The following is a 22,127-nucleotide window of genomic DNA, read 5'->3' as shown; positions in this document are numbered from 1 at the left end:
TCCAGACTTATTTTTAAAGAAATAAAAGGAAAATGAATAGGTAACTCACAATTTATATTTTCATAATATTTTTGTAATTTATATAAATTTCTAATTGCTCATGGAAAAAAAGCTACTTTCTAGAACTTCCATGATAACAGTTAAGTATATATATATGTACTTTTATATATATATATTCATATACATATACATATATATATATATATGAGTGGGATTCCGGAAACCGATTGTATTTCAGAACAAATAGCCTATGGTGTTGAAATAGTCTCTATCTTAGATTTCAGGTGTTCTTAGTCCTCAATGAGTTTCCGTAAAACCCATAAGATAAGACATTTAGCATATAAATGTTCCAGTTCAGGAAACCATTATTGTTGTGAGCTGGTGCTATTGAGTTTTGTTTTGTTTTATTTCAATATAATATTTAGGAAGATAGTAAAAGCAGAGGAAAAAAAACAGAATAATATCAGAATCAGACTTAATAATATCAGATGGTTACGATATGCCATACACCAAAATCCTTTATCATAAATTAATTAATCTGATTCTCATACCCTCCAATGAGGCCAGTACTGACATTATCAATATTTTAACAGATAAGGCAAATGAAATAGACAAAGCTTCAGGAATTTGTCCAAGGTCATAGAGCTGGGCAGGTTTTCCCACATGGCCTATCTCTACTCTATGCTTATAACTACTGCGCTTTTCTGCCTTTCAGAATTAGAGGGCTATTTTATGATATATTTAGGGTTTGCATTTTCGTTATTCAAAATTGTCTTATATTTTCTACCAGTAGTTGATAAAATTTAATTCTTTAAAAGGTATTTTGCATATTTCGTGTTCTGCATATTATACTTTTCAGTATACATTTGGTTGGAATTATAAATTTTACAAAACGGCATCATGGTAACTTAAATAGTTAGATTTGTCCCCAAATGCTTAGTGTGTGTGAGTTTAGTATGGGGGATGCTGTAAGTATTTGTTTTACCAATAGTTGCCTATAAGACATGCCTTGCAATCCTTGTGTTCTGTTGCTTTGTTTTTTAATTTTTTATATTTTTGAGACAGGGTTTCAACTCTGTCACCCAGGCTGGAGTGTAGTGGTGCAGTCTTCACTCACTGCAGTCTCAACCTCCTGGGCTCGAGTTATCCTCCCACGTCAGCCTTCCTAGTAGCTGGGACTACCAGCATGCACCACCACATCCAGCTAATTTGTTTTTTGTTTTGTTTTGTTTTTGTTTTTTTGTGTGTGTGCAGTGATGGGGTTTTTCCATGTTGACCAGGCTGGTCTTGAATTCTTGAGCCCAACTGATTTTCCCACCTCAGCCTCCCGTAGTGCTTGGATTATAGGTGTGAGCCACGCGCCCAGCGTGTTCCGCTGCTTGAGATGATTAACTTTTGAATGAGCTGCTCAAGGTCAAGGGCCACCAAGACTGTATCTTCTTTGTCAAACTCACTGAGGGCCCTTCTGGTTGATTTTGTAATCATCTAGAGTTTGTCATTAGATCTACAGTTGTCCTGTTAGAATTGGCAGACGTTTCCGGAACCCATTCTTTAGGCTAGTGCAAGAAAAAATTCTATTCCCTGTGATGATAGCAGACATCTCATCATCATAATAGGCAGTTTAGCAGAGAAGAAAAAGAGTCTTACCCCAACTCAGCCTGTCTTAAATGCAGAATGACTGTGGGCCCTCTGGGGTGTGGTGCAGAGACACATGGCACCCACAGTGGAAGGTCTTTTGAGGTAGTAAGGCTTTTGATATATCATTCAACAATGATTCTCACAACCCGTAATGAATAACACAGCAAAAAATATGAATAATGAACCAATGAAATATGACACATAGTGAGTTTCTAATAATAGAGGAAATGCATTGATACTTACGTTCCCTTAATCAGGTACTAGGTTGTCATTTACTGCAGTGAAGTAATAATTTAGAAAATGATAACCCTTGTTACTTAGCTGCTGAAAAGGCTTTGGTTATTCCCATGAGATGTGACCATACAGATTAGGACCCAGCCCATCTCACAGTTATCTCTTGTGCCGCAGAAATTTCTCCAGGCACTTGTCGAGTGAAAAGAGAAGTAGAAAAAAGAACTTGAAGTTTCAATAGCAAAAAATATGTGAAGTTGAATATTCACTTATATTTACGAAAAACATATATTTTCAGAAATTAAAATTGGAAGGCCGGGCACAGTGGCTCATGCCTGTATTCCCAGCACTTTGGGAGGCCGAAGCAGGAGGATTTCTTGATGCCAGGAATTTGAGACCAGCCTGGGCGACATGGCAAGACCTTGTCTCTTTAAAAATAAAAATATATTCAGGATAAAAAAAAATGAAAGGAATTAAGTGGGTGCTAGTTTGTATAACATATGCTTAAGGCAATATAAACATCAGGACCAGGACTTTTTGTTGTGTTTCTTTTATTATTGACACTGTAAAAATGCATTCTTATTATGAAAGTTATTGAGTGGCATTATCAGTATTCTGTCTCTAATTTTATTCATTTTCAAAGTACATTTTAACTAATTTTCTAGACTAACCAGTTCTCTTTCAATGCTGAACTTCATGGCCAGTATTTTTATAAGTGGTGTTAAATTGCTTGTCAATGGTAGCTTTGGAGAATCATATTAGATAGTATTAAGAGACATATGCAATTATCCACATGCATAAAAGGTAGGGAGATGTGTGTAGAAGTTTTTAAGCATACTTAACAAATTTATAAATAGACTTGCAGGAAACCTAGATTATACCTTAAATCTGAGCATGCCTTACTATTTTCAGCAGAAACATGAAAAGTAATGTTCTAGGGCAGTAGCTCTTAATGTATCACTCATCCTGGCACATTGAAATCATTTGTACAATATGACATGAGTAATGTGTTATAGCAATAGTTAAAATGAAGCAAGGTATTTTTTAATGATTTCTTTTTCTCTTTGTAAAGAATAGATTCAAGTTTCTCCCCCTATAATATCAATGTTTTCTATTTTAATCTATTATGTTTTATTGGATAGCAGAAAAAGGCAAGGTCTGGTCTGGTGTGCCAGAGACACTTAGGATCCTGTGGCAGGGTACACTTAGGAGTGTGTCAAGCATACAAACATGATCTATCACATAGTAAGAATCACCAGCTCATATTAACACCTTAGCAAAGGTGGTTGAGTAGGTCTTGATAGCAAAGAGATACTTTGACAGCTGTGCCAGAGTAAACCTTGCTGAAATGTACTATGTATCTTCCATTGTTAATAATAGAAAATATAAACCATAGGATGGCCAAAAAAAACAAACAAAACAAACAAAAAAAAAAACACTGCTATTAAGTTTGCTATTGAATTATAAATTAGGCAGGATGGGAAAGCACCACGCAAAATGCAAAGGTCGACACTCGAAAGAGCTAATGTAATTTGACCTTCAAAGCAGACTTTCCTTTCACAATATAATAAAAGTAGAAAAATAAAAGTGAACTCAACTTGAAGAGTTATGCAACTAAAAATTAAAATCAAGTCACAGTTTTAAGACAGAGGCATGGGAATTTGCAAAAGAAGGTCTTTCTTACACCTGACTACAAATGGACTAGATGCAAAGTCACCTTGAGAAAGAACCTAAATCAGCTTCACTTGGAAGTCTGGGTCTGGAGCTGAATATTATTTCTTTATAAAGACCATTTAATGTATTTGAAGTTCAAGTAACTTCCCTTTTACATTTTTATTTCACGAAAGCTACTCACCTTTATTTTACTTACAGAGTCTGGGTTTAATGCCTTGTTTAGGAAACCATTTTCTGTCATAAAATAACAAAATATTTTCATGTTTTAATAATTATATAATATATGATTTTAATAATTATATAATCCTGATTTCCAGTTTTAACTACTTAATCTAGTTATAATTCGTTTTTGTTTACGAGTGGTGAGAGGTTAGAATCTTCTGATGGCTTTTTTTCCAAATTGCAGTATAGTTGTTCCGATATCATTGATGTAATTCTTTGTCCTCTCCTGTGGACTGGACATGCCTCCACTATCATATGGTAAATTTATATACACAGATGTAAATTTTCCTTAAATGTGTGAAAGAATGATAGCTTCTCAGTTGGATACAAAGGTAGATAAATAGATATTAGAAATACAGAGACAAACCATAATCCTCTCTATCCTTACTGTTACTGGCTTAATTTGTCAATGCAGGAAAAAGGTATTTTAGAAGCCTCCAGTACAATTATAAAAGTGTCTATTTGTCTTTTTGTTTTATCTGTCTTAGAATTTTTTGTGTCGAAGTTATGATGTTGAATGCCTAAAGATTCAGACAGTTATGTCTGTTTAGGGAATTACAACTTTTATCAACAGTAAATGGCCCTCTTTATTCTTTCCCTGGAAATCCTGTATTATTTGTTAATAATATGGATGTTCTACTGTCTTCATTTTTTGTTGGATTCATATAAGAAAATAAAAGAACTTTTATCTGAGCAATGCAAGAGTCCTATTAGTTATTACATCCAGGGAGACATTAAACTGAGATAGCAATCACACCCTACTCCCCTGGGTTTTTCTTTTTCCTTTTTTTTTTTTTTTTTTTTTTTTTTTGAGACAGGTTCTTGTACTGTCAGGCTGGAGTACAGTGGTGCAATCACAGCTCACTGCAGCCTTGGCTTCCTAGGCTCAAGGCTCAAGCAATTCTCTGGCCTCAGCCTTTCAAGTAGCTGGGACTACAGATGTAAAAATCATGCCCAGCTGATTTTTTTTTTTTTTTTTTGAGAGAGAGAGAGAGAGAGAGAGATGGGGTCTTACTATGTTGCCTAGGCTGGTCTCCAACTGCTGAACTCAAGCTATCCTCCTGCCTCAGAATCCCAAAGTGCTGAGATTACAAGCCTGAGCCACCATACTAGGCTTACTCCCCTTTTTGAGTTATGTAGTTATCTCTTCAAACTGCTTGTGATTGCCCCAAGCATCTATAAATTAACCTAATAATGCCACATCCGACACTGTAACCCACACCCTATAGCTTCACAATGCATAGCCAATCACTAATCAATGTTATTTTTGCAAACCAATGGAGTATTTCTGGCAAACAACTTTGTGTCAACTCACTCCCTATCCCTATTTTTGCCTTTACAAATCCACTTGTAACTGCTGCTAAATGAAGTGTATATTCAGGGCAACTGGAATCTATGCTCCTGGGTTTCCATCCTCAAGCCTGGCCCAAATAAACTCTCTTGTTCATATTAATTTCATCTCACCTTCTTCTTTTTAAATCAATATATATGTTATCTTGATTTTAATTATTCCATGCTTCTTGTCTTTAGTTATGCCTTTTATAAACAGTATATGGCTGGATTGTGTTTTTTTCACACAATCTGAGCTTCTGGTTTTTTTAAATGTATCAATTCAGTCTTTTTATATGTTGTAGTTACTGTTTCAGTGTCATATAGATCTTTTGGTTATATGTTTTCTACCCCCCAACCCCCACTTGTGTCTTTTTTGCTTTATTTTGGGTGGTTTTTTTTTTTTAGATGGAGTCTCTTGTCACCCAGGCTGGAGTGCAATGGTGTGATCTTGGCACACTGCAATCTCTGCCTCCTGGGCTCAGGTGATTCTCCTGCCTCAGCCTCCCAAGTAGCTGGGACTATAGGTGCCTGCCACCACACCTGGCTATTTTTTTGTATTTTTAGTAGAGACAGGGTTTCACCATGTTGGCCAGGCTGGTCTTGAACTCCTGACCTCAAGTGATTCACCCACCTAGGCCTCCCAAAGTGCTGGGATTACAGACGTGAGTCACCACACCAGGCCTACTTGAGTCTTTTGATGGGTTGGCTAGATTTCTTTTGTTCTTCCTTATTCCCAGTGTTTATAAGTTTTACTTGCTGTGCCTTTTTTTTTTTCTAAAGTGGATTCAATTTTTATTGTCTATTAAAGTATTTATTATGAATGAAAATTAATTACCTACCTACCACCCACTAAAAGTAGATCTTTGGCAAGATTTGATTGGCCTGAATCATCCTCCCTAAAAGCTCTATGACTTATTAAAATTGTCTGGAACTAAAGTGTAAAAAATTTCTCTACCTTCTTGGCAATCATATTCATAAAAATGACCAAGATCTCTCTTCCATTTTTTAGTTCACAGCGTATTATCATCAAGTAAAACTATGCATTTTACTGGATGATAATATCAAGCAGTGGGCAAGTTATCTTTGCTTACCACTCTTTATTAATGCCTATGCAATCTACTATATTGGATTCTTTTTGTTTGATATGCATATTAGCTTGCTAGATCTACCATAACAAAATACCTAGACTGGGTGGCTTCAACAATAGAAATGTATTTCCTTATAGTCATGGAGACTGGAGGTCCAAGATCAAGGTGTCAGCAGGTATGAGTTCTTCTGAGGCTTCTTCCTTGACTGGTCACTGGTCACCTTTCCACTGTCTTCAGCAAGGTCTTCCCTCTGTGTAAGAATATCTATCCCTCATGTTTCTTCTTATGTCTTAATTTTTTCTTTTATAAGGGCATCATTCACATTGGATTAGGGCCTATCCTAACAGCCTCATTATAACTTAACGAGGCCCTGTCCTAAAATACAGTCACATTCTGAGGTTCTGTGGTTTAGGGTTGCAACATACAAACTTTAGGGGAACACATTCATCCTGTAACAGTATATGTTGCTCATATGCATTTCACATAAGTGCAAAATGCTAACCTTTTGAGTTCCTGATTGAAAAAAACAATCATATGTCTATATTGGAAAGATTGGTTGAATATAGATTTCTAGGTTGAAAATTGTTTTTCCTTACATAATTGAAGATGTGGCTGCACTGCATGCTAATATCCAGTACCTGGCTACCTTTTAGAAGACTGATGTCTGTCTGATTATTTCTCCTTCAGGATTTTTACACTACCTAGTTTTCCTCATAAGTGAATAAAATGTTCTTTTTATTCCCCAGAATCCATAAATTTCCCTGGAAATTTAGTGAGCCCTCATCATTTGTCACCTTAGGGAGATTTTCATCTGTAATTTACTTGGTTATCTCTTTCAAGGAAAACTATTAGACAGATCTGCAAACTTCTGGACCTTTCCCCACCAAACCCTCACATAAATTCACAACGTTTTCAGCTTTTAGTCCTCTGGCATTGTGGTCTTGGACAATCACGTCTTTCAGTTTTCCAGTTCACTTTTTGGTATTTAATCTGGGTCAGTTCTGCTGTTCAGTCTATCTCTGAGGGTTTTATTTTTACAATCATACTGTTAATTTCCAAGAACTCTGAATGCTTCCCCCCTTTTGTAGTTGCCTGTTAGATATGACTGACACCCAGATCTCTCAAGGAAGTTAATTTTATTTCTTTCTTCATTTTACCATTGGTTCTATTAACTGTCTTCCCCGTGGTGTTCAGTATTCTGTTTAATGTAGAGTTTCTGTTTTACATTCTTTCACAACTGTCTGGTTACTTAGTATTAGTGTTCTATTTCTATAGATAGATGAGTCTACATTGAATATTATTACTATATGTGTTTTATCTTCTCACACCAAGTAAGAAATTTCCTTTCCCTAACAGTGAATATGCATTCTGATTCAGGATCTCTGGTTTCATATTGCTCTGATGTAAAGGACTAGCTGTTTTCTAGTGTGTTTATGTTTATGATGTATTGTTAGCTTGTTTGTGTGTTGAAGGAGGTACACGTATTTTTATGGCAGTCATAAGGGACATTGCATCATTTCTCTGGTCTCAGTACAAACTCTTGGAAACTCCTATGTCGGAGCTCCATTTCAGCAATGTTTACCCATCTTGTCTGTTCTGGGTACAAATGCTAGAATCAGCAACTCCTAACCCAAGGAATCAGCCTGACTCTTCTGGAGTCCTTGGATTAATTACCAGATGGTGACGTATACATAGCTCCTTCTCTTTGGTCTTCGTCTCTTTGAGTTATTCCAGAATTGGCTGGAACAGTTCACATTTTTGTCATTGGTACTGATCTTTTCTTTTACTTGTAGATGTTCACAAATGCCTCAGTTCTGTTTATGTATTTTCATCAAACAGTTTCCATTTGATTTAAAACTTCCAGAAAGTCCTAACTATTTTTGTAAGCTGGTACCTGTGATCCTGATTTTCCAGTGCTTCTGTGGATTTATGTCAGTGTTTTTCCTGTCTTTCCAGTGGAACATTTTTGGAGAGTATAAGTAAGTGTGTGTTTCAGTTAGCCATCAGAACCAGAAATGATTTTTCTAAGTATTTACAACTTTTGAAGAACCTACTAAAAGAACAGTAATTCAGCTCGGAAATTCATTTTTTTCCCCATTTGCTGCCTTGCAGTGTAAATTTTCCTTCAGTTTGAGGGAAGGTGTTTTGAAGGCATTCTGAAGGTGGTCTGTGTAGTGATATTGTTCATTGAGAGAAAAGCCTATAAGTGTCAGGCTAACTAACATTAAATGCTACATGGGTCATTTTGCTAGGAAGAGGTATTTTCTTGGTGCTTCATTTGTGATTAGTCCTATTTCTAGTTACTTGATCTCTTTCAAATAATGTGATGTTTAAGTTGAAGAGCTAAATACAAATCAGTTATTTCAATTTCCACATGCCTAGTAGCTATAAGTTTTTTCAGTTCTTCCTCCTGTGAGACATTCAGTGATGTTTATTACAAACCAGGTGAGGTGCAAGAAAGACTACTCAACTGGAACACAGGAAACCTGTGTCCAACACCCAGCTTAGAAAGTCACTAAGGATTAGAAATCCAGAAATTTCTAAAGCTCTCTGCTTTTCATCCTTCTTATTTGCAAGGACCTTAGCAATGCTTTAAAAAAATCTGAAAAACCTAAAACTACATATGACATTATTATTGTTTTAATCCCACAAAAGAATGCCAACTTCTCATAATGAAATTCCGCAGTTACCACTCTCATGAACATGACATGACTTATCCTTCTATATTAGCTCCTTTTTTCCACCGTAAGATATAAATGATAGGTAATAGCAATAGTAATAAAATGTGCTTAGTGTTGGTACTGAATTGACATACTTCACTTAAATTTTTTTTTTTTTTTTTTTTGAGACAGAGTCTTGCTCTGTCGCCCGGGCTGGAGTGCAGTGGCCGGATCTCAGCTCACTGCAAGTTCCGCCTCCCGGGTTTACGCCATTCTCCTGCCTCAGCCTCCCGAGTAGCTGGGACTACAGGCGCCCGCCACCTCGCCCGGCTAGTTTTTTGTATTTTTTTTTTAGTAGAGACGGGGTTTCACCATGTTAGCCAGGATGGTCACTTCACTTAAATTTAAACCTAATAACAGATCTGTCAGGGAGCTATAGCACACTTTGTTTTATTGTACTCCATTTTACTGAACTTCACAGATATATATATCTGTGATATACATATATATATTACATATATGTAATACATATATATTACATAAATATATATGTATATTACAAATTGAAGGTTTGTAACAACATTGCATTCAGCAAGTCTATGTATGGCTGCTATTTTCCCAACAGCTTGTGCTCGCTTTGTGTTTCTGTGTCACATTTTGAAAATTCTCCCAGTGTCACATTTTGAAAATTCTCCCAACATTTCAAGCTTTTCTCTTATCACTATACTTTTTGTGTGTGTGTGTGTGTGTGTGTGTGTGACAAAGTTTCCCTCTTATTGCCCAGACGAGTGCAATGGCACAATCTCAGCTCACTGCAACCTCCACCTCCCAGTTCACGCAATTCTACTGCCTCAGCCTCCCAACTAACTGGGATTACAGGCATGCGCCACCACCCCTGGCTAATTTTGTGTTTTTAATGGAGATAGGGTTTCACCGTGTTGGTCAGATTGATCTCGAACTCCTGACCTCAGGTGATCTGCCCCCTCTGCCTCCCAAAGTGCTGGGATTACAGGCGTGAACTACCACGTCTGGCCTACTTGAGTCTTTAGATGGGTTGGTTAGATTTTCTTTGTTCTTCCTTATTCCCAGTGTTTATAAGTTTTAATTGCTGTGTCCTTTTTTCTAAAGTGGACATCATTTTTATTGTCTATTAAATTATTTACATACTATGAATGAAAATTAATTGCACACTTATAACTTACCACCCAAGTAAAAGTAGGTCTTTGGCAAGATTTGATTGGCCTGAATCATCCTCCCTAACAGCTCTATGACTTACTAAAATTGTCACCACGCCTGGCCTCATTATATTTATTATAGTGATCTGTGGTCAGTGATCTTTGATGCTACTATTGTATTTTTTTTCTGGGGTGTTATGAACTGTAATATAAAATGGTGAATACAATTGATAAATACTGTGTGTGTTCTGACTGTTAGATTGACCTGTGGATCCCTTGTCTCTCTCCCTCTCTTCGGGCCTTCCTATTTCCTGAGACAAGATCACATCAAAATTAGGCCAACCCTTAAAGGCCAATGGTCTTTAAGTGTTCAAGTGAAAGAAAGAACAGCACTTCTCTCACGTTAAATCAAAAGCTAGAAATGATTAAGCTTAGTGAGGAAAGCATGTCGAAAGGTGAGATAGGCTGAAAGCTAGACCTCTTGCTCCAAACAGCTAGTCAAGTTGGGGATGCAAGGGAAAAGTTCATGAAGGAAGTTAAAAGTGCTACTCCAATGAACACACACATGATCACGAAGCAAAACAGTCTTAGTGCTAATATGGAGAAAGTTTAAGTGGTCTGGATAAAAGATCAAACCAGCTGCAATATTCCCTTAAGCCAAAGCCTAATCCAGAGCAAGACCCAACTCTCTTCAGTTTTATGAAGGCTGAGAGAAGTGAGGAAGCTGTGGAAGAAAAGTTGGAAGCTAGTAGTGGATGGTTAGTTCATGAGATTTAAGGAAAGGAGCCACCTGCCTAACATAAAAGTACAAAGTGAAGCAGAAAGTGCTGACAAAGTGCTTGATAAAGCAGCAGCAGGGTTTGAGAGGATTGATTCCGATTTTGAAAGAAGTTCTACTGTGGGTAAAATACTATCAAATAGCATCATTTGCTACAGAGAAATCTTTTGAACAAAGAAGAGTGTATCATGCAGCAAACTCATTGTCTTACTTTAAGAAATTGCCACAGCCACTCCAGCCTTCAGCAGTCACCACCCTAATCAGTGAGTAGCCCAACAAGGCAAGACCCTTCACCAGCAAGAAGGTTATGACCTGAAGGCTGAGATGGTCATTAGCATATTTTAGCAATAATGTATTTTTAAATTAAGGTATATACAAGGCTTTTTGTAGACATACTGCTGTTGAACACTTAAGCAACTACAGTGTAGTGTAAACATTATATGTGCTGAGAAACCAAAACATTTGTATGACTCATGTTATTGCAATATTCGGTTTATTGCAGTAATCTGGAACTGAACCCGCAATATCTTTGAGCTCTGCTTATTAACGTGTCTTTCATTTAATAGCCATTAAAACTGAAATTTAAAGAGATTAAGTAACTTGGCCTAAAACATTCAATTAATCTGGGAAAAGACAGGATTGGAATCTGGGTCCTAATTCCTATTACATTGCTCAGCTTTCTGGCTAACAGATAGGTTAAACATTGGGGGAAAGTTCTATGCTTTTGAAATATGATAGAGATGAACAGAAATGCCTCCCTATATCACAAATAATCACCAACCAATTTTGGACAGTCCTTTAGAGTTTGAAAAAGTATTTGATATATATAAACCCGTTTAATTTGCTTTGAGGTGTTAGAAAGGAAACTGTGGGATTCTTGGTCTTCGTCTTAAATAAGAAAGGTGAAGAAAAAGATAAGAGTGATCTATTTCCTCAATCTTTAATGACTCTGCTGAATTGTAGATTGTTATTTCATCCTAATTCTGATAGTTCTAAGATTTGTTTATTATTATTACCCACTCCCCTACTTGCCTATGGCACATTTTTTATAACATGCCCAAATTATTTATAATTCAGTGACATCCAAACCCAGAAATTGTGGTAAAGTTTTAGTGCAACAAAGTAATTAAGTTTTTTAAACTTTTTAATTTTAAGTTCAGGGGTGCATGTGCAGATTTGTTACATAGGTAAATGTGTGCCATGGGTTTTTATTATTATTATTTCATCACTTAGGTATTAAGCCAAATAACTAGTACCCATTAATTATTTTTCCTGACCCCCTACCTCCTTCCACCCTCCACTCTCCAATAGGCCCCAGTGTGTGTGGGTTCCCCTCTATGTGTCCACATGTTCTCGTCATTTAGCTCCGACTTAAGTGTGAGAACATGCGGTATTTGGTTTTCTGTTCCTGCATTAGTTTCCTGAGGATAATGGCTTCTAGCTCCATCCATGTCCCTGCAGAGGACATGATCTCATTCTTTTTAATGGTCGCATAGTATTCCATGGTGTGTATGTGCCACATTTTCCTTATCCAGTCTATCATTAATAGGGATTTAGGTTGATTCCATGTCTTTGCTACCATTAATAGTGCTGCAATGACCATACATGCTTATATGTATGTCTTTATAGTGGAAGGATTTATATTTTGGGGGATATATACCCCATAATAGGATTGCAGGGTAAAATGCTAGTTCTGTTTCTAGGTTTTTGAGGAATCACCACACTGTCTTTCACAATATAAGTGTTCCTTTTTCTCTACAACCTTGCCAGCATCTGTTATTTTTTGCCTTTTTACTAGTAGCCATTCTGACTGGTGTGAGATGATATCTCACTGTGGTTTTGATTTGCATTTCTGTAAAGATCAGTGATTGAGCTTTTTTTTTTTTTCATATGATTGTTGGCTGCATGTAGGTCTTCTTTTGAAAAGTGTCTGTTCATGTCCTTTACCCATTTTTAATAACGTTGTTTTTGTTCCTGTAAACTTAAGTTCTTTAGAGATGCTGGATATTAGATCTTTATAAGATGCAAAGTATGCAAATATTTCCTCACATTCTGTAGGTTGTCTTTTTACTCTGTTCGTTTTGCTTAGGATTGCCTTGGCTATTAGGGCTCTTTTTTTGCTTTGTTTGTTTTGTTTGGGATTGTCTTGGCTATTCAGGCTCTTTTTTGGTTCCATATAAATTTTAAAATAGTCTTTTCTAGTTCTGTGAAGAGTGTCGATGGTAGTTTAATGGGACTAGCATTAAATCTATAAATTGCTTTGGGCAGTATGGCTATTTTAATGATATTGCTTCTTCCTATCCATGAGCATGAAATGTTTTTCCATTGGTTTGTGTCATCTCTGATATTTTTCAGCACTGTCTTATAATTTTCATTGTAGAGATCTTTCACCTCCCTGGTTCACTGTATTCCTAAATATTTTATTCATTTCTTGCCATTGTGAATGGGATTTTATTCCTGGCTCAGCTCTCGGCTTGACTGTTGCTGGTGTATAGGAATGCTACTGATTTTTATATGTTGATTTTGTATATTGAGACTTTACCAAAGTTGCTTATCAGCTTAAGAAGCTTTTGCGCTGAGACAATGGGATTTTCTAGATATAGGATCATGTCACCTGCAAACAGGGGTAATTTAACTTTCTCTCTTCCTTTTTGGAAGCCTTTATTTCTTTATCTTTCCCGATTGCCCTGGCCTGGACTTTCAGTACTGTGTTGAATAGGAGTGGTGAGAGAGTGCATCCTTGTCTTGAAAAGGGAACACTTCTAGCTTTTGCCCATTGAGTATAATATTGGCTGTGGGTTTGTTCTATGTGGCTCTTATTATTTTGAGGTATAGTCTTTCAATATATAGTTTATTGAAAGTTTTTAACCTGAACGGATGCCGGATTTCATCGAAAGCCTTTCTGCATCTATTGAGATAATCATGTGGTTTTGTCTTCAGTTTTGTTTATGCAATGAATCATATTTATTGATTTCTGTATGTTAAATGAACCCTGCATCCTAGGGATGAAGGCTAGTTGATTGTGGTAAATAAGCTTTTTGATGTGCTGCTAGATTAGTTTGCCAGTATTTTTTTTTTTTTTTTGAGGATTTTTGCATTTATGTTCATTGAAGATATTGGCCTGAAGTTTTCTTTTTTTTGCTGTATCTCTGCCAGGTTTTGGTATCAGGATGATGCTGCCCTAATAGAATGAGGTAGGGAGGAGTCCCTCCTTTTCCATTTTTTTGCTATAGTTTCTGTAGGAATGGTACCAGCTATTCTTTGTACATCTGGTAGAATTCAGCTGTGAATTCATCTGGTCCTAGGATTTTTTGGTTGGTAGGCTATTTATTACTGCTTCAATTTCAGAACTCATTGGCCTGTTCAGGGATTCAATTTCAGGATGTATATGTCTAGAAATTTATGGATTTCTTCTAGATTTCCTAGTTCATGTGCATAGAGGTATTTATAATATTCTCTGATGGTGGTTTGTATTTCTGTGGAGTCAGTGGTAATACCACCCTTATCATTTCTGATTGTTTATTTGAATCTTCTCTCTTTTCTTCTTTATTAGTCTAGCTAGCAGCTACCTACTTTATTAGTTTTTTTCAAAGTGCCAGCTCCTGGATTTGTTGATGTTTTGCATGTTGTGTGTGTGTGTGTATGTGTGTCTGTCTCCTTATATGTAAACATGGTAAGAACACTACTAACTCTCACAGCAGTACCTGAATAATCCTGGTTTTTGTAAGTAGATGGATTTGTCTTTTAAATAAGTTGATGAATTGATTATGGTAGAAACATCTTTTAATTTCAAAAGAAAAAAATTATTTGTTTTTCTTTTGTTCAGTGTTTGCTTTTGTAAAGAATTAATAGTTACACTATAATAACTTATACACAGTAAAAATCAAGTTCTGCTCTCCTGCCCTCCTTCCCCATGTTGCCTCCAGTACACATGTTCAAGCTATGGTCCACAACATTATTTTCTGATAAATATGTTATAACAGTTTGATCTAAGTGTAGATACATTATATTGTACTTGTCCCTGGAAGAAGACAAATTTTAATATGCAAATGTTTATTTATATAATACATAAATGGAAAAAACTATAGTAGGCATACAACCTAATTATGACTTGTAGATGATGATTTCTAGATACTCTCCTACTAGAAATGAATGTTTGAAAGTCCTAAGAAGACTATTTTATTTATATATGTACTCGTGTTCACCTTATTCCATATACTGTACATGGCTATTGACAATCTGGGAATTTAAAGGTGAAGCCTTCAAGAAGCTGTTAAATAACTAAAAACAGAAACAACTGGGCTTTATGGTTGGACAAGGAAAACACTCAGAAAATTTCCAATTTAAAATTTCGTCTCAGTAGGAAAATATTAAAAAATAATTTTCTGGGTTGGACACGGTGGCTCACGCCTGTAATCCCAGCCCTTTGGGAGGCCAAGGTGGGTGGATCATGAGGTCAGATCAAGACCATCCTGGCTAATGTGGTGATACCCCATCTCTACTAAAAATACAAAAAAAAAGTAGCCGGACGTGGTGGCGGGCCCCTGTAGTCCCAGCTATTCGGGAAGCTGAGGCAGGAGAATGGCATGAACCCAGGAGGTGGAGTTTGCAGTGAGCCGAGATCGTGCCACTGAACTCCAGCCTGGGTGACAGAAAATCTGTCTCAAAATAATAATAATAATAATAATTTTCTGTATATATGTATGAATATGTTTATATATTGAATTTTTCATATATCTCATGTTATCAATACAATTTAAGTCAAGACGTTTGGTTGTGTTATTTTTCTGGTTAATAATCAGTATGTCAAAATATAAAAATATTTTGTTACATCATTTAAAAAAATCCATTTATCATTTCAACAGCTTATACTGTTTTTTAAAAAAATTTATATTCTTCATAACTAAATTCCTGGATTTCTTGTGTTAAATACCCTACTTAAATTAAAACCTTTTTTGTTATTCAGAAACTGAATAATGTTTAAATTTAGCAAGTTCTCTTTAAGTTTTTGATGTTCTACATTATAAGCAGTGGCTTGAACATAATATCTTTACATATAACCTTGATAACATAAACTCTATTATAATTTAATATTTTTACATATTCTTGGAATCTATATTTTTATGACAAAGATTATGCTAAAATTATTACTTTACATTATAAAATGTTAACAATTAATATATTACTGCATCTGTGTTTGACTAAAATTTAAAAAACATTAAAATAGAAATAGCCAAATTCATCCAGCAGTTAATTTTTAGAAAGCTATTTCAAATAATTATTACTGTGGTATGTGTTGCTGTTTTAGTAGAGTATGTTTGATATATGTCAAATTAGAAACAAATGACATTGGAATTAATTATTTTTCAAGGAAGTTAGCATGGTGGTTTTTCAAAATTATTGACATTTAAAAGTTATTAAAAATAAACATTTTGTTGAGAGTTATCACACAGAAACCCTCAGAATACAATAACATCAATTCCATTGAAGTACAAAAATATATACTGTAATTTTAGTTGTTAATGGGCTTCCCATTAGACATAATGAATAAATAACATTATGAGTTCTTAAATAATACTCCCAGTTTTCCTCATTGATCACAGTGGCTATGGAAACACTTGCCATAACATGTAATTATTCAATTTAATACACTGGAGGTATTATAAATACATGTTGCTAATGAAATTACCTACAAACTGGCCGAAATTTCATTGAAATAAATAGTGAGTTAGTAAAGTTGACCAGAATTAATTGGGACTAGTGGTAGGGTCAAATAATGGGGTAAGATGTGTTGACATGTATTGGAGAGTTTAATGCTCAGGACATGGGGGAGAAAAAGTCATGGTATGGTTTTGAGAAGTAGAGCAGGAAGAGAATGGAAGGAAAATGAATTTCACAAGAGCATGTAGGATTGAAGATTTAAAAGGCTGAATGCAGAGAGAAAATTAAACTGTAAAACCATAAAAATATATACATTAATAAATATGTGCAGAGGTTTGGGGGAAAAAACAAAGTGTTTCAGTTACATTTTCATGTAATTTGGCTTTCTAAAGTAATTTTGCCAGAAAAAATTTACAAAATAAATATAATAAAGCCATTTATTTTTAAGTTACTGTGATATAAACCAAGATTTTTGTAAAACTGAGAGTTCACTTTAATTAGGTTCTGTATAGTACGCTCTGTTATCAACAAATTGAATTAGACATTTCACATCTTTTTATTTTTAATTTTTAAGAAATGTAAAAATAATTGGATAAGCTTATAAACCAAGTATCCACCAGATGCTGGGGCTGAAGATTCTTTGGGATGAGTGCTTACGTGTCAGACTGGAAGTAGTCAACAGATCCAAATTCCCTTCAGATTGAATCTTAGCTTCTTTTGTTAATTACAGGATCAACATTAAAAGCTTTTTTTTTTTTTTTTTTGCTTAAGAAATGTCTCGAGAATCATCTTTTCCAAAATGTCCAATGTCCAATTTGACTTTAGAGTTTAAGCCTCACATTTCAGATTTCCAAACTTTGGGCAAGTTTTAAATTTTTCTTTAGTTTATAGTCATCTTGATTTATTTTTGTTTTGTTTAATTTCCATTAACAGCTATATTTCTGAAATTGATCTTAGATTTCTTTTTTACTTGGCAACACTAGCAACATGCTTAACTTCTGGCTCTGGAATATTTGGTGATTCTTGGTAGTATTTCTGGAATGTCAATTTAATATCATAAAATGTAATAAGATGACTGGTATTCTTTCCTTACAGTATAAATTTTGGATATATTTTTATTTATTTATTTTTATTTTATTTTATTTTATTTCTTTTGAGATGGAGTCTTACTCTGTCGTCCAGGCTGGAATGCAGTGGTGCAATCTCAGCTTACTGCAAGCTCCACCTCCTGGGTTCATGCCATTCTCCTGCCTCAGCCTCCCAAGTAGCTGGGACTACAGGTGCCCGCCACCATGCCCGGCTAAATTTTGTTTTCTTTTTGTATTTTTAGTAGAGACGGGGTTTCACCATGTTAGCCAGAATGGTCTCGATCTCCTGACCTCTGCCTGCCTCGGCCTCCCAAAGTGCTGGGATTACAGGCATGAGCCATTGCACCAGGCCATATTTTATAGAATAAGTTAACTGTAAATAAATTTTGACACTAAGAAAACAGTGACACAGTAAGATTTTTTAGTAAGAGGGAGGTCATTGGAAAAATGTACTATTGCAATAGAAAAAAATTAATATCCATGTATTTTCTTTTCTCTGGGTCTTCTTTTCCCATGTGAAAAAAAGCATTGTATAACTGCTGAAGTATACTATAAGCCAAATATAAATATATAGAGATATATAGATAGTATTATATATAAGTATCTAATTTTGTATGGTATGATATATAAATATTACTATATTACCAAATTATATATAACTTTGGTATCTAACTTTAAAATTTAGGTGCAAAAAGAGAATATAGAAATATTTCTTTAATCTTACCTTTTTCCTCATTAATTATAGGATGTTTTAAACAGCACTAGAAAATGGCATATTTTTTTAAAATTATTTCTACTGATAAACAAAAATACTAAATCTAGCATGTTTGTTGGTTTCAAAGCTAACTATTTCTCTTTCATTTCTTGTTTGTTGCATTTGTTAGTCACTGAACTATAAAAAAAGTGCTGAATGTCGATGTTAGTTAATCCAGGAAGATTTCCATCTTCAAAATGTTAAAATATTTTCTGCATATTACTGTGGTTTTTAAAATGACTTTTATAATCTCATATTCATTTATCATATTCATGTATCTTGAGGGTCCTCTTTTTCTGCAGTTACAGACTTAGTCTAACATAGACAAAGTTCTTTACAATAAAAAATTGTGTTTATATCTCCTCCAGCTTTTTAAATGCTTAAGACACTTACAGTTTTTTTTATTATGTCCAGTTTGACATACAGAAGTTGATGACAGAAGCAAACAAAGGTCCTACTAACTAAGGAAAATATAACATCCATTGACTCACTTTATAACTCACAATTTCTACAGATAGAAAATACAATAGTCAATATATTGAGCTGTTACATAGCCAGAGATTTCATTCTTTCATCAATCATCTGGATGTCCTGATACTTCTAATATCCAATCATAAAAAGTTATTTTTTAATGATTTTTAAAGGTGTATACCATTGAAGAATCGGGGCTAAACATCCTGGTGTGGTCAGTGATTGGAAATAAAAGAACGGGATGGACATATGGCTATGTGCCTCTCTCCAGTAACAGTCCATTTAAGGTGGCATTTGAAGCTGATTTGGATGGCAATGAGGACATCTTTATTGCTCTTGATGACATCTCTTTTACCCCAGAGTGTGTGACTGGAGGTAAGTGATTCTTTCAGAAAATGAGAATAAGCATTTATTTTTAGTATCTAAGTATACTAAATATTTGGGAATTTCTGAGGAATTACGTTTATTTCCAGGTCCAGTTCTAGTTACACATGGGAAAGAGTCATATATAGTAAGAAGTAAAGTTTATCTGCCTGTGAACTTTGCCATGAAATTTTCATGTCTTGTAGGCAACAAAATAACTTTGCACTAAAGTTGTTTAAGAAACCCTGAGGAAATTTTGTTCGGTGAATGTAGCTTTATTTTCTGCTTTCCTTATTCCCAAAGGTTCACAAGAACTGCACAAGGCAAAGGCCCCTGTGGCTACCTGTTATCTTCCAGACTGTCTTCTCCATCTGTATTAACCCTTCCCCTTCCCCAGGCCACGTTCCTTCTCCTAACCATTTCTACTGTACAAGCTAGAAGGCTCATTCTATTTCAAAAAGAAAAAAAAAAGTTATATTCTAAACACCTTTTCTAAAAAAGTCACCCCTTTAAATGAAATCTGAATTTCTGCTATTTAAGACGTTCCCCCCAAGTGGGGCTGTTTGTTCCCTTACTGAGTCTTCCATTTAAAATATTAAATAGTAGGGTCATTGTCTTTCTAGCTACTCAATGCCTCTTTTAAAGTTTTTTTTTTTTTTTTCTTTTTTTCCCCTAACACTACTACTTAAAGGTTTCTTTTCTTTTAAGGCCACACATCTGAATTTTTATTCTTCTCATAGTTTATCTCTGGATTCTAAATCTTGGGCAATTTCAACTTCAGGTGACACACCCTATCTAAAACATCAACTTCTTTGAGTGTCTAATAGCTAGTGCAAACCTGCTTCTGCAATAAGTCACTCCCACAGTTACATTCGGGGCCTGAGCATCCCCTTTGAAATCTTAAGGTTAAAAATCGCATATAATCACCACTTTCTCATCTTCATTACTCCTCCGAAGGCTGTTTTCTAGTAACATTAATAATAAGAAAAATATATTCTGGATCATCAAAGCCTCCTGGTTTTGGGGATTCCATAAACAGCCTCTTACTTTTTCACCCAATAATTATAGATTTAATGATTAACACCTTATCCAAATCCATTCACATTCTGAATTTTGAATTCTATTATGTCCTATGTCTTAAATTTTTCACACAAATTTGAATACTATGTGCCAGGCAATTTGCTAAGCATTTTGCACATATTAATACATTTATTTATCTACACACTCCTGTAAATAGATTCTAGATATACATTCATATAATAATATGAATAGATCATTCAGCTGATATTCTGCCATAATGGCTTTATGGTAAATAAACTTATTTACAATAAATTATAATTTATTTACAATAAGTAAATCTATTATTGTAAATAGATTCTAGATCTATATTCATATAATAATATGAATAGATTATTCACCCCATATTCTGCCATAAAGGCTTTAATCGTCTTTGCAATTGAGGTCATATAACCATCTGAATTTTCCAAAACTGCTGCTGGTCATGCTGATTGGAACCACTAAATATGCTGGTATCTTACCTTAGCTAGGCCGTTTAGGGCCCCAGACACATGAGTTTCTCATTTCCTGGCACCCATTTTCTCCAGCAATCCTCAAATCCTCCCATTTCTCCCAGGCACATTCTTCACTCTGCTGGTATTCTTGTGTCCTTTGAAGAGAAGTAAAGCCATTTTGTGATAAATTCCTTTAATTTCCTCATTTTCACCCCCTAAATGGGCCTGCATCTGCCTCCAAACTCTTTTTTTCACCATTTATCTCAGGAAAAAAAAAACTCTCCATCTTCCCAAGCATGAATATATATTTTTAGAACATTTGCTTTCTCAACTTCTCTCACCATTGCTCCATAAAAGTCTTCTGTAGCTCATGTCTTCAATACTTCTTCTTCCACTCATTCTTGGCTCTGTCTTATATATACATATATATATATATATTCCATAATATGTATATATACATATATATTCCATAATATATATAATAAAATGTATTATTATATATTATAATATATATTGCTAATTACATTATTATATTATTCATTAGTGACATATATATTAACATGCAGTTCATTTATATAATCCTACATGCATCATTATATATATTATATATATACTGGAATATATATTTACATATATTTCTTATATATATTATTCCATATGAATATAATGCAAAAATACATATTTATATATATTTTATGAATTTTGAGCTCCTCAAGAGCAAGAGAAGCTTGAGAGCTTATATTTCATCTTCAAATTCTAACATAGGGCCTAGGAAATGTAGCCTAAGAAATTACTGTTTTTCAAAATAACATAACAATGGTGAAAACTGATGGTGTGAACAACAACCTAACATTCACCAAAGTATAAAGGTTCAACTTTCCCAGTATGTTATAGAACAGACTTTAGTGTCAAGGACTATTTGAAAAAACAAAATGCTGTGACCTTTGGCATTAAACCTTGAACTTTGTCATTTTGTGTAATAACAGTACCTCTCCCCAGCCCCATTCTCTCCTCCAAAATCCAGAGTCTTAAGGCATAGCTTCTACAGCATGACTTCATTATTGTTTCAGGCAGATGCTTTTAGAAAATCATAAATTAAATCAGCACTCCTAAAACTGGGGTGTACAGATGCCCACAGCAATGTCCTAGGGAATATGCAATACCACGAAATAAATCTGATGTAATTCATTGGGTTTATTTGAAGATTTTGGGAGAAAAGTTAAATAATTTATTATGTGACATTTGAAGTAAACACAAATCTACTATATAGTGGAATGTCAAAGAGAAAACAGAAAGCTTTGAAGGAATGTGATCCTTTAGCGCTATTACTAATGTCCTCTTCCCTGTGGTTTTTGGCACTATTGTGGAAAATTTTGAAATATGCCTAATAGATAATTTAGACACTGAACACCTGTGTCATATAATAGAAAATATGCATAATATATTGGTGAATATGAAAGTTACAACCAGTGCAATATCTA

General features: G+C 34.8%; 1 protein-coding gene across 1 annotated transcript in view; it reads left to right on the top strand.

Annotated features, from left to right (window-relative positions):
• MALRD1 (MAM and LDL receptor class A domain containing 1) overlaps nt 1–22,127 on the top strand; it is a 701,386-nt gene that overhangs the window by 519,359 nt on the left and 159,900 nt on the right. The window contains exon 33 of the mRNA XM_026454821.1: nt 18,946–19,147. Coding sequence (XP_026310606.1) covers nt 18,946–19,147 — 202 coding nt within the window. The remainder of the gene's footprint in view (nt 1–18,945; nt 19,148–22,127) is intronic.

Source organism: Piliocolobus tephrosceles, chromosome 9 (assembly GCF_002776525.5).
Source record: "Piliocolobus tephrosceles isolate RC106 chromosome 9, ASM277652v3, whole genome shotgun sequence".
NCBI lineage: Eukaryota > Metazoa > Chordata > Mammalia > Primates > Cercopithecidae > Piliocolobus > Piliocolobus tephrosceles.
Note: the sequence above shows the minus strand (reverse complement) of the source record. Positions and strands in the feature narration are given on the sequence as shown.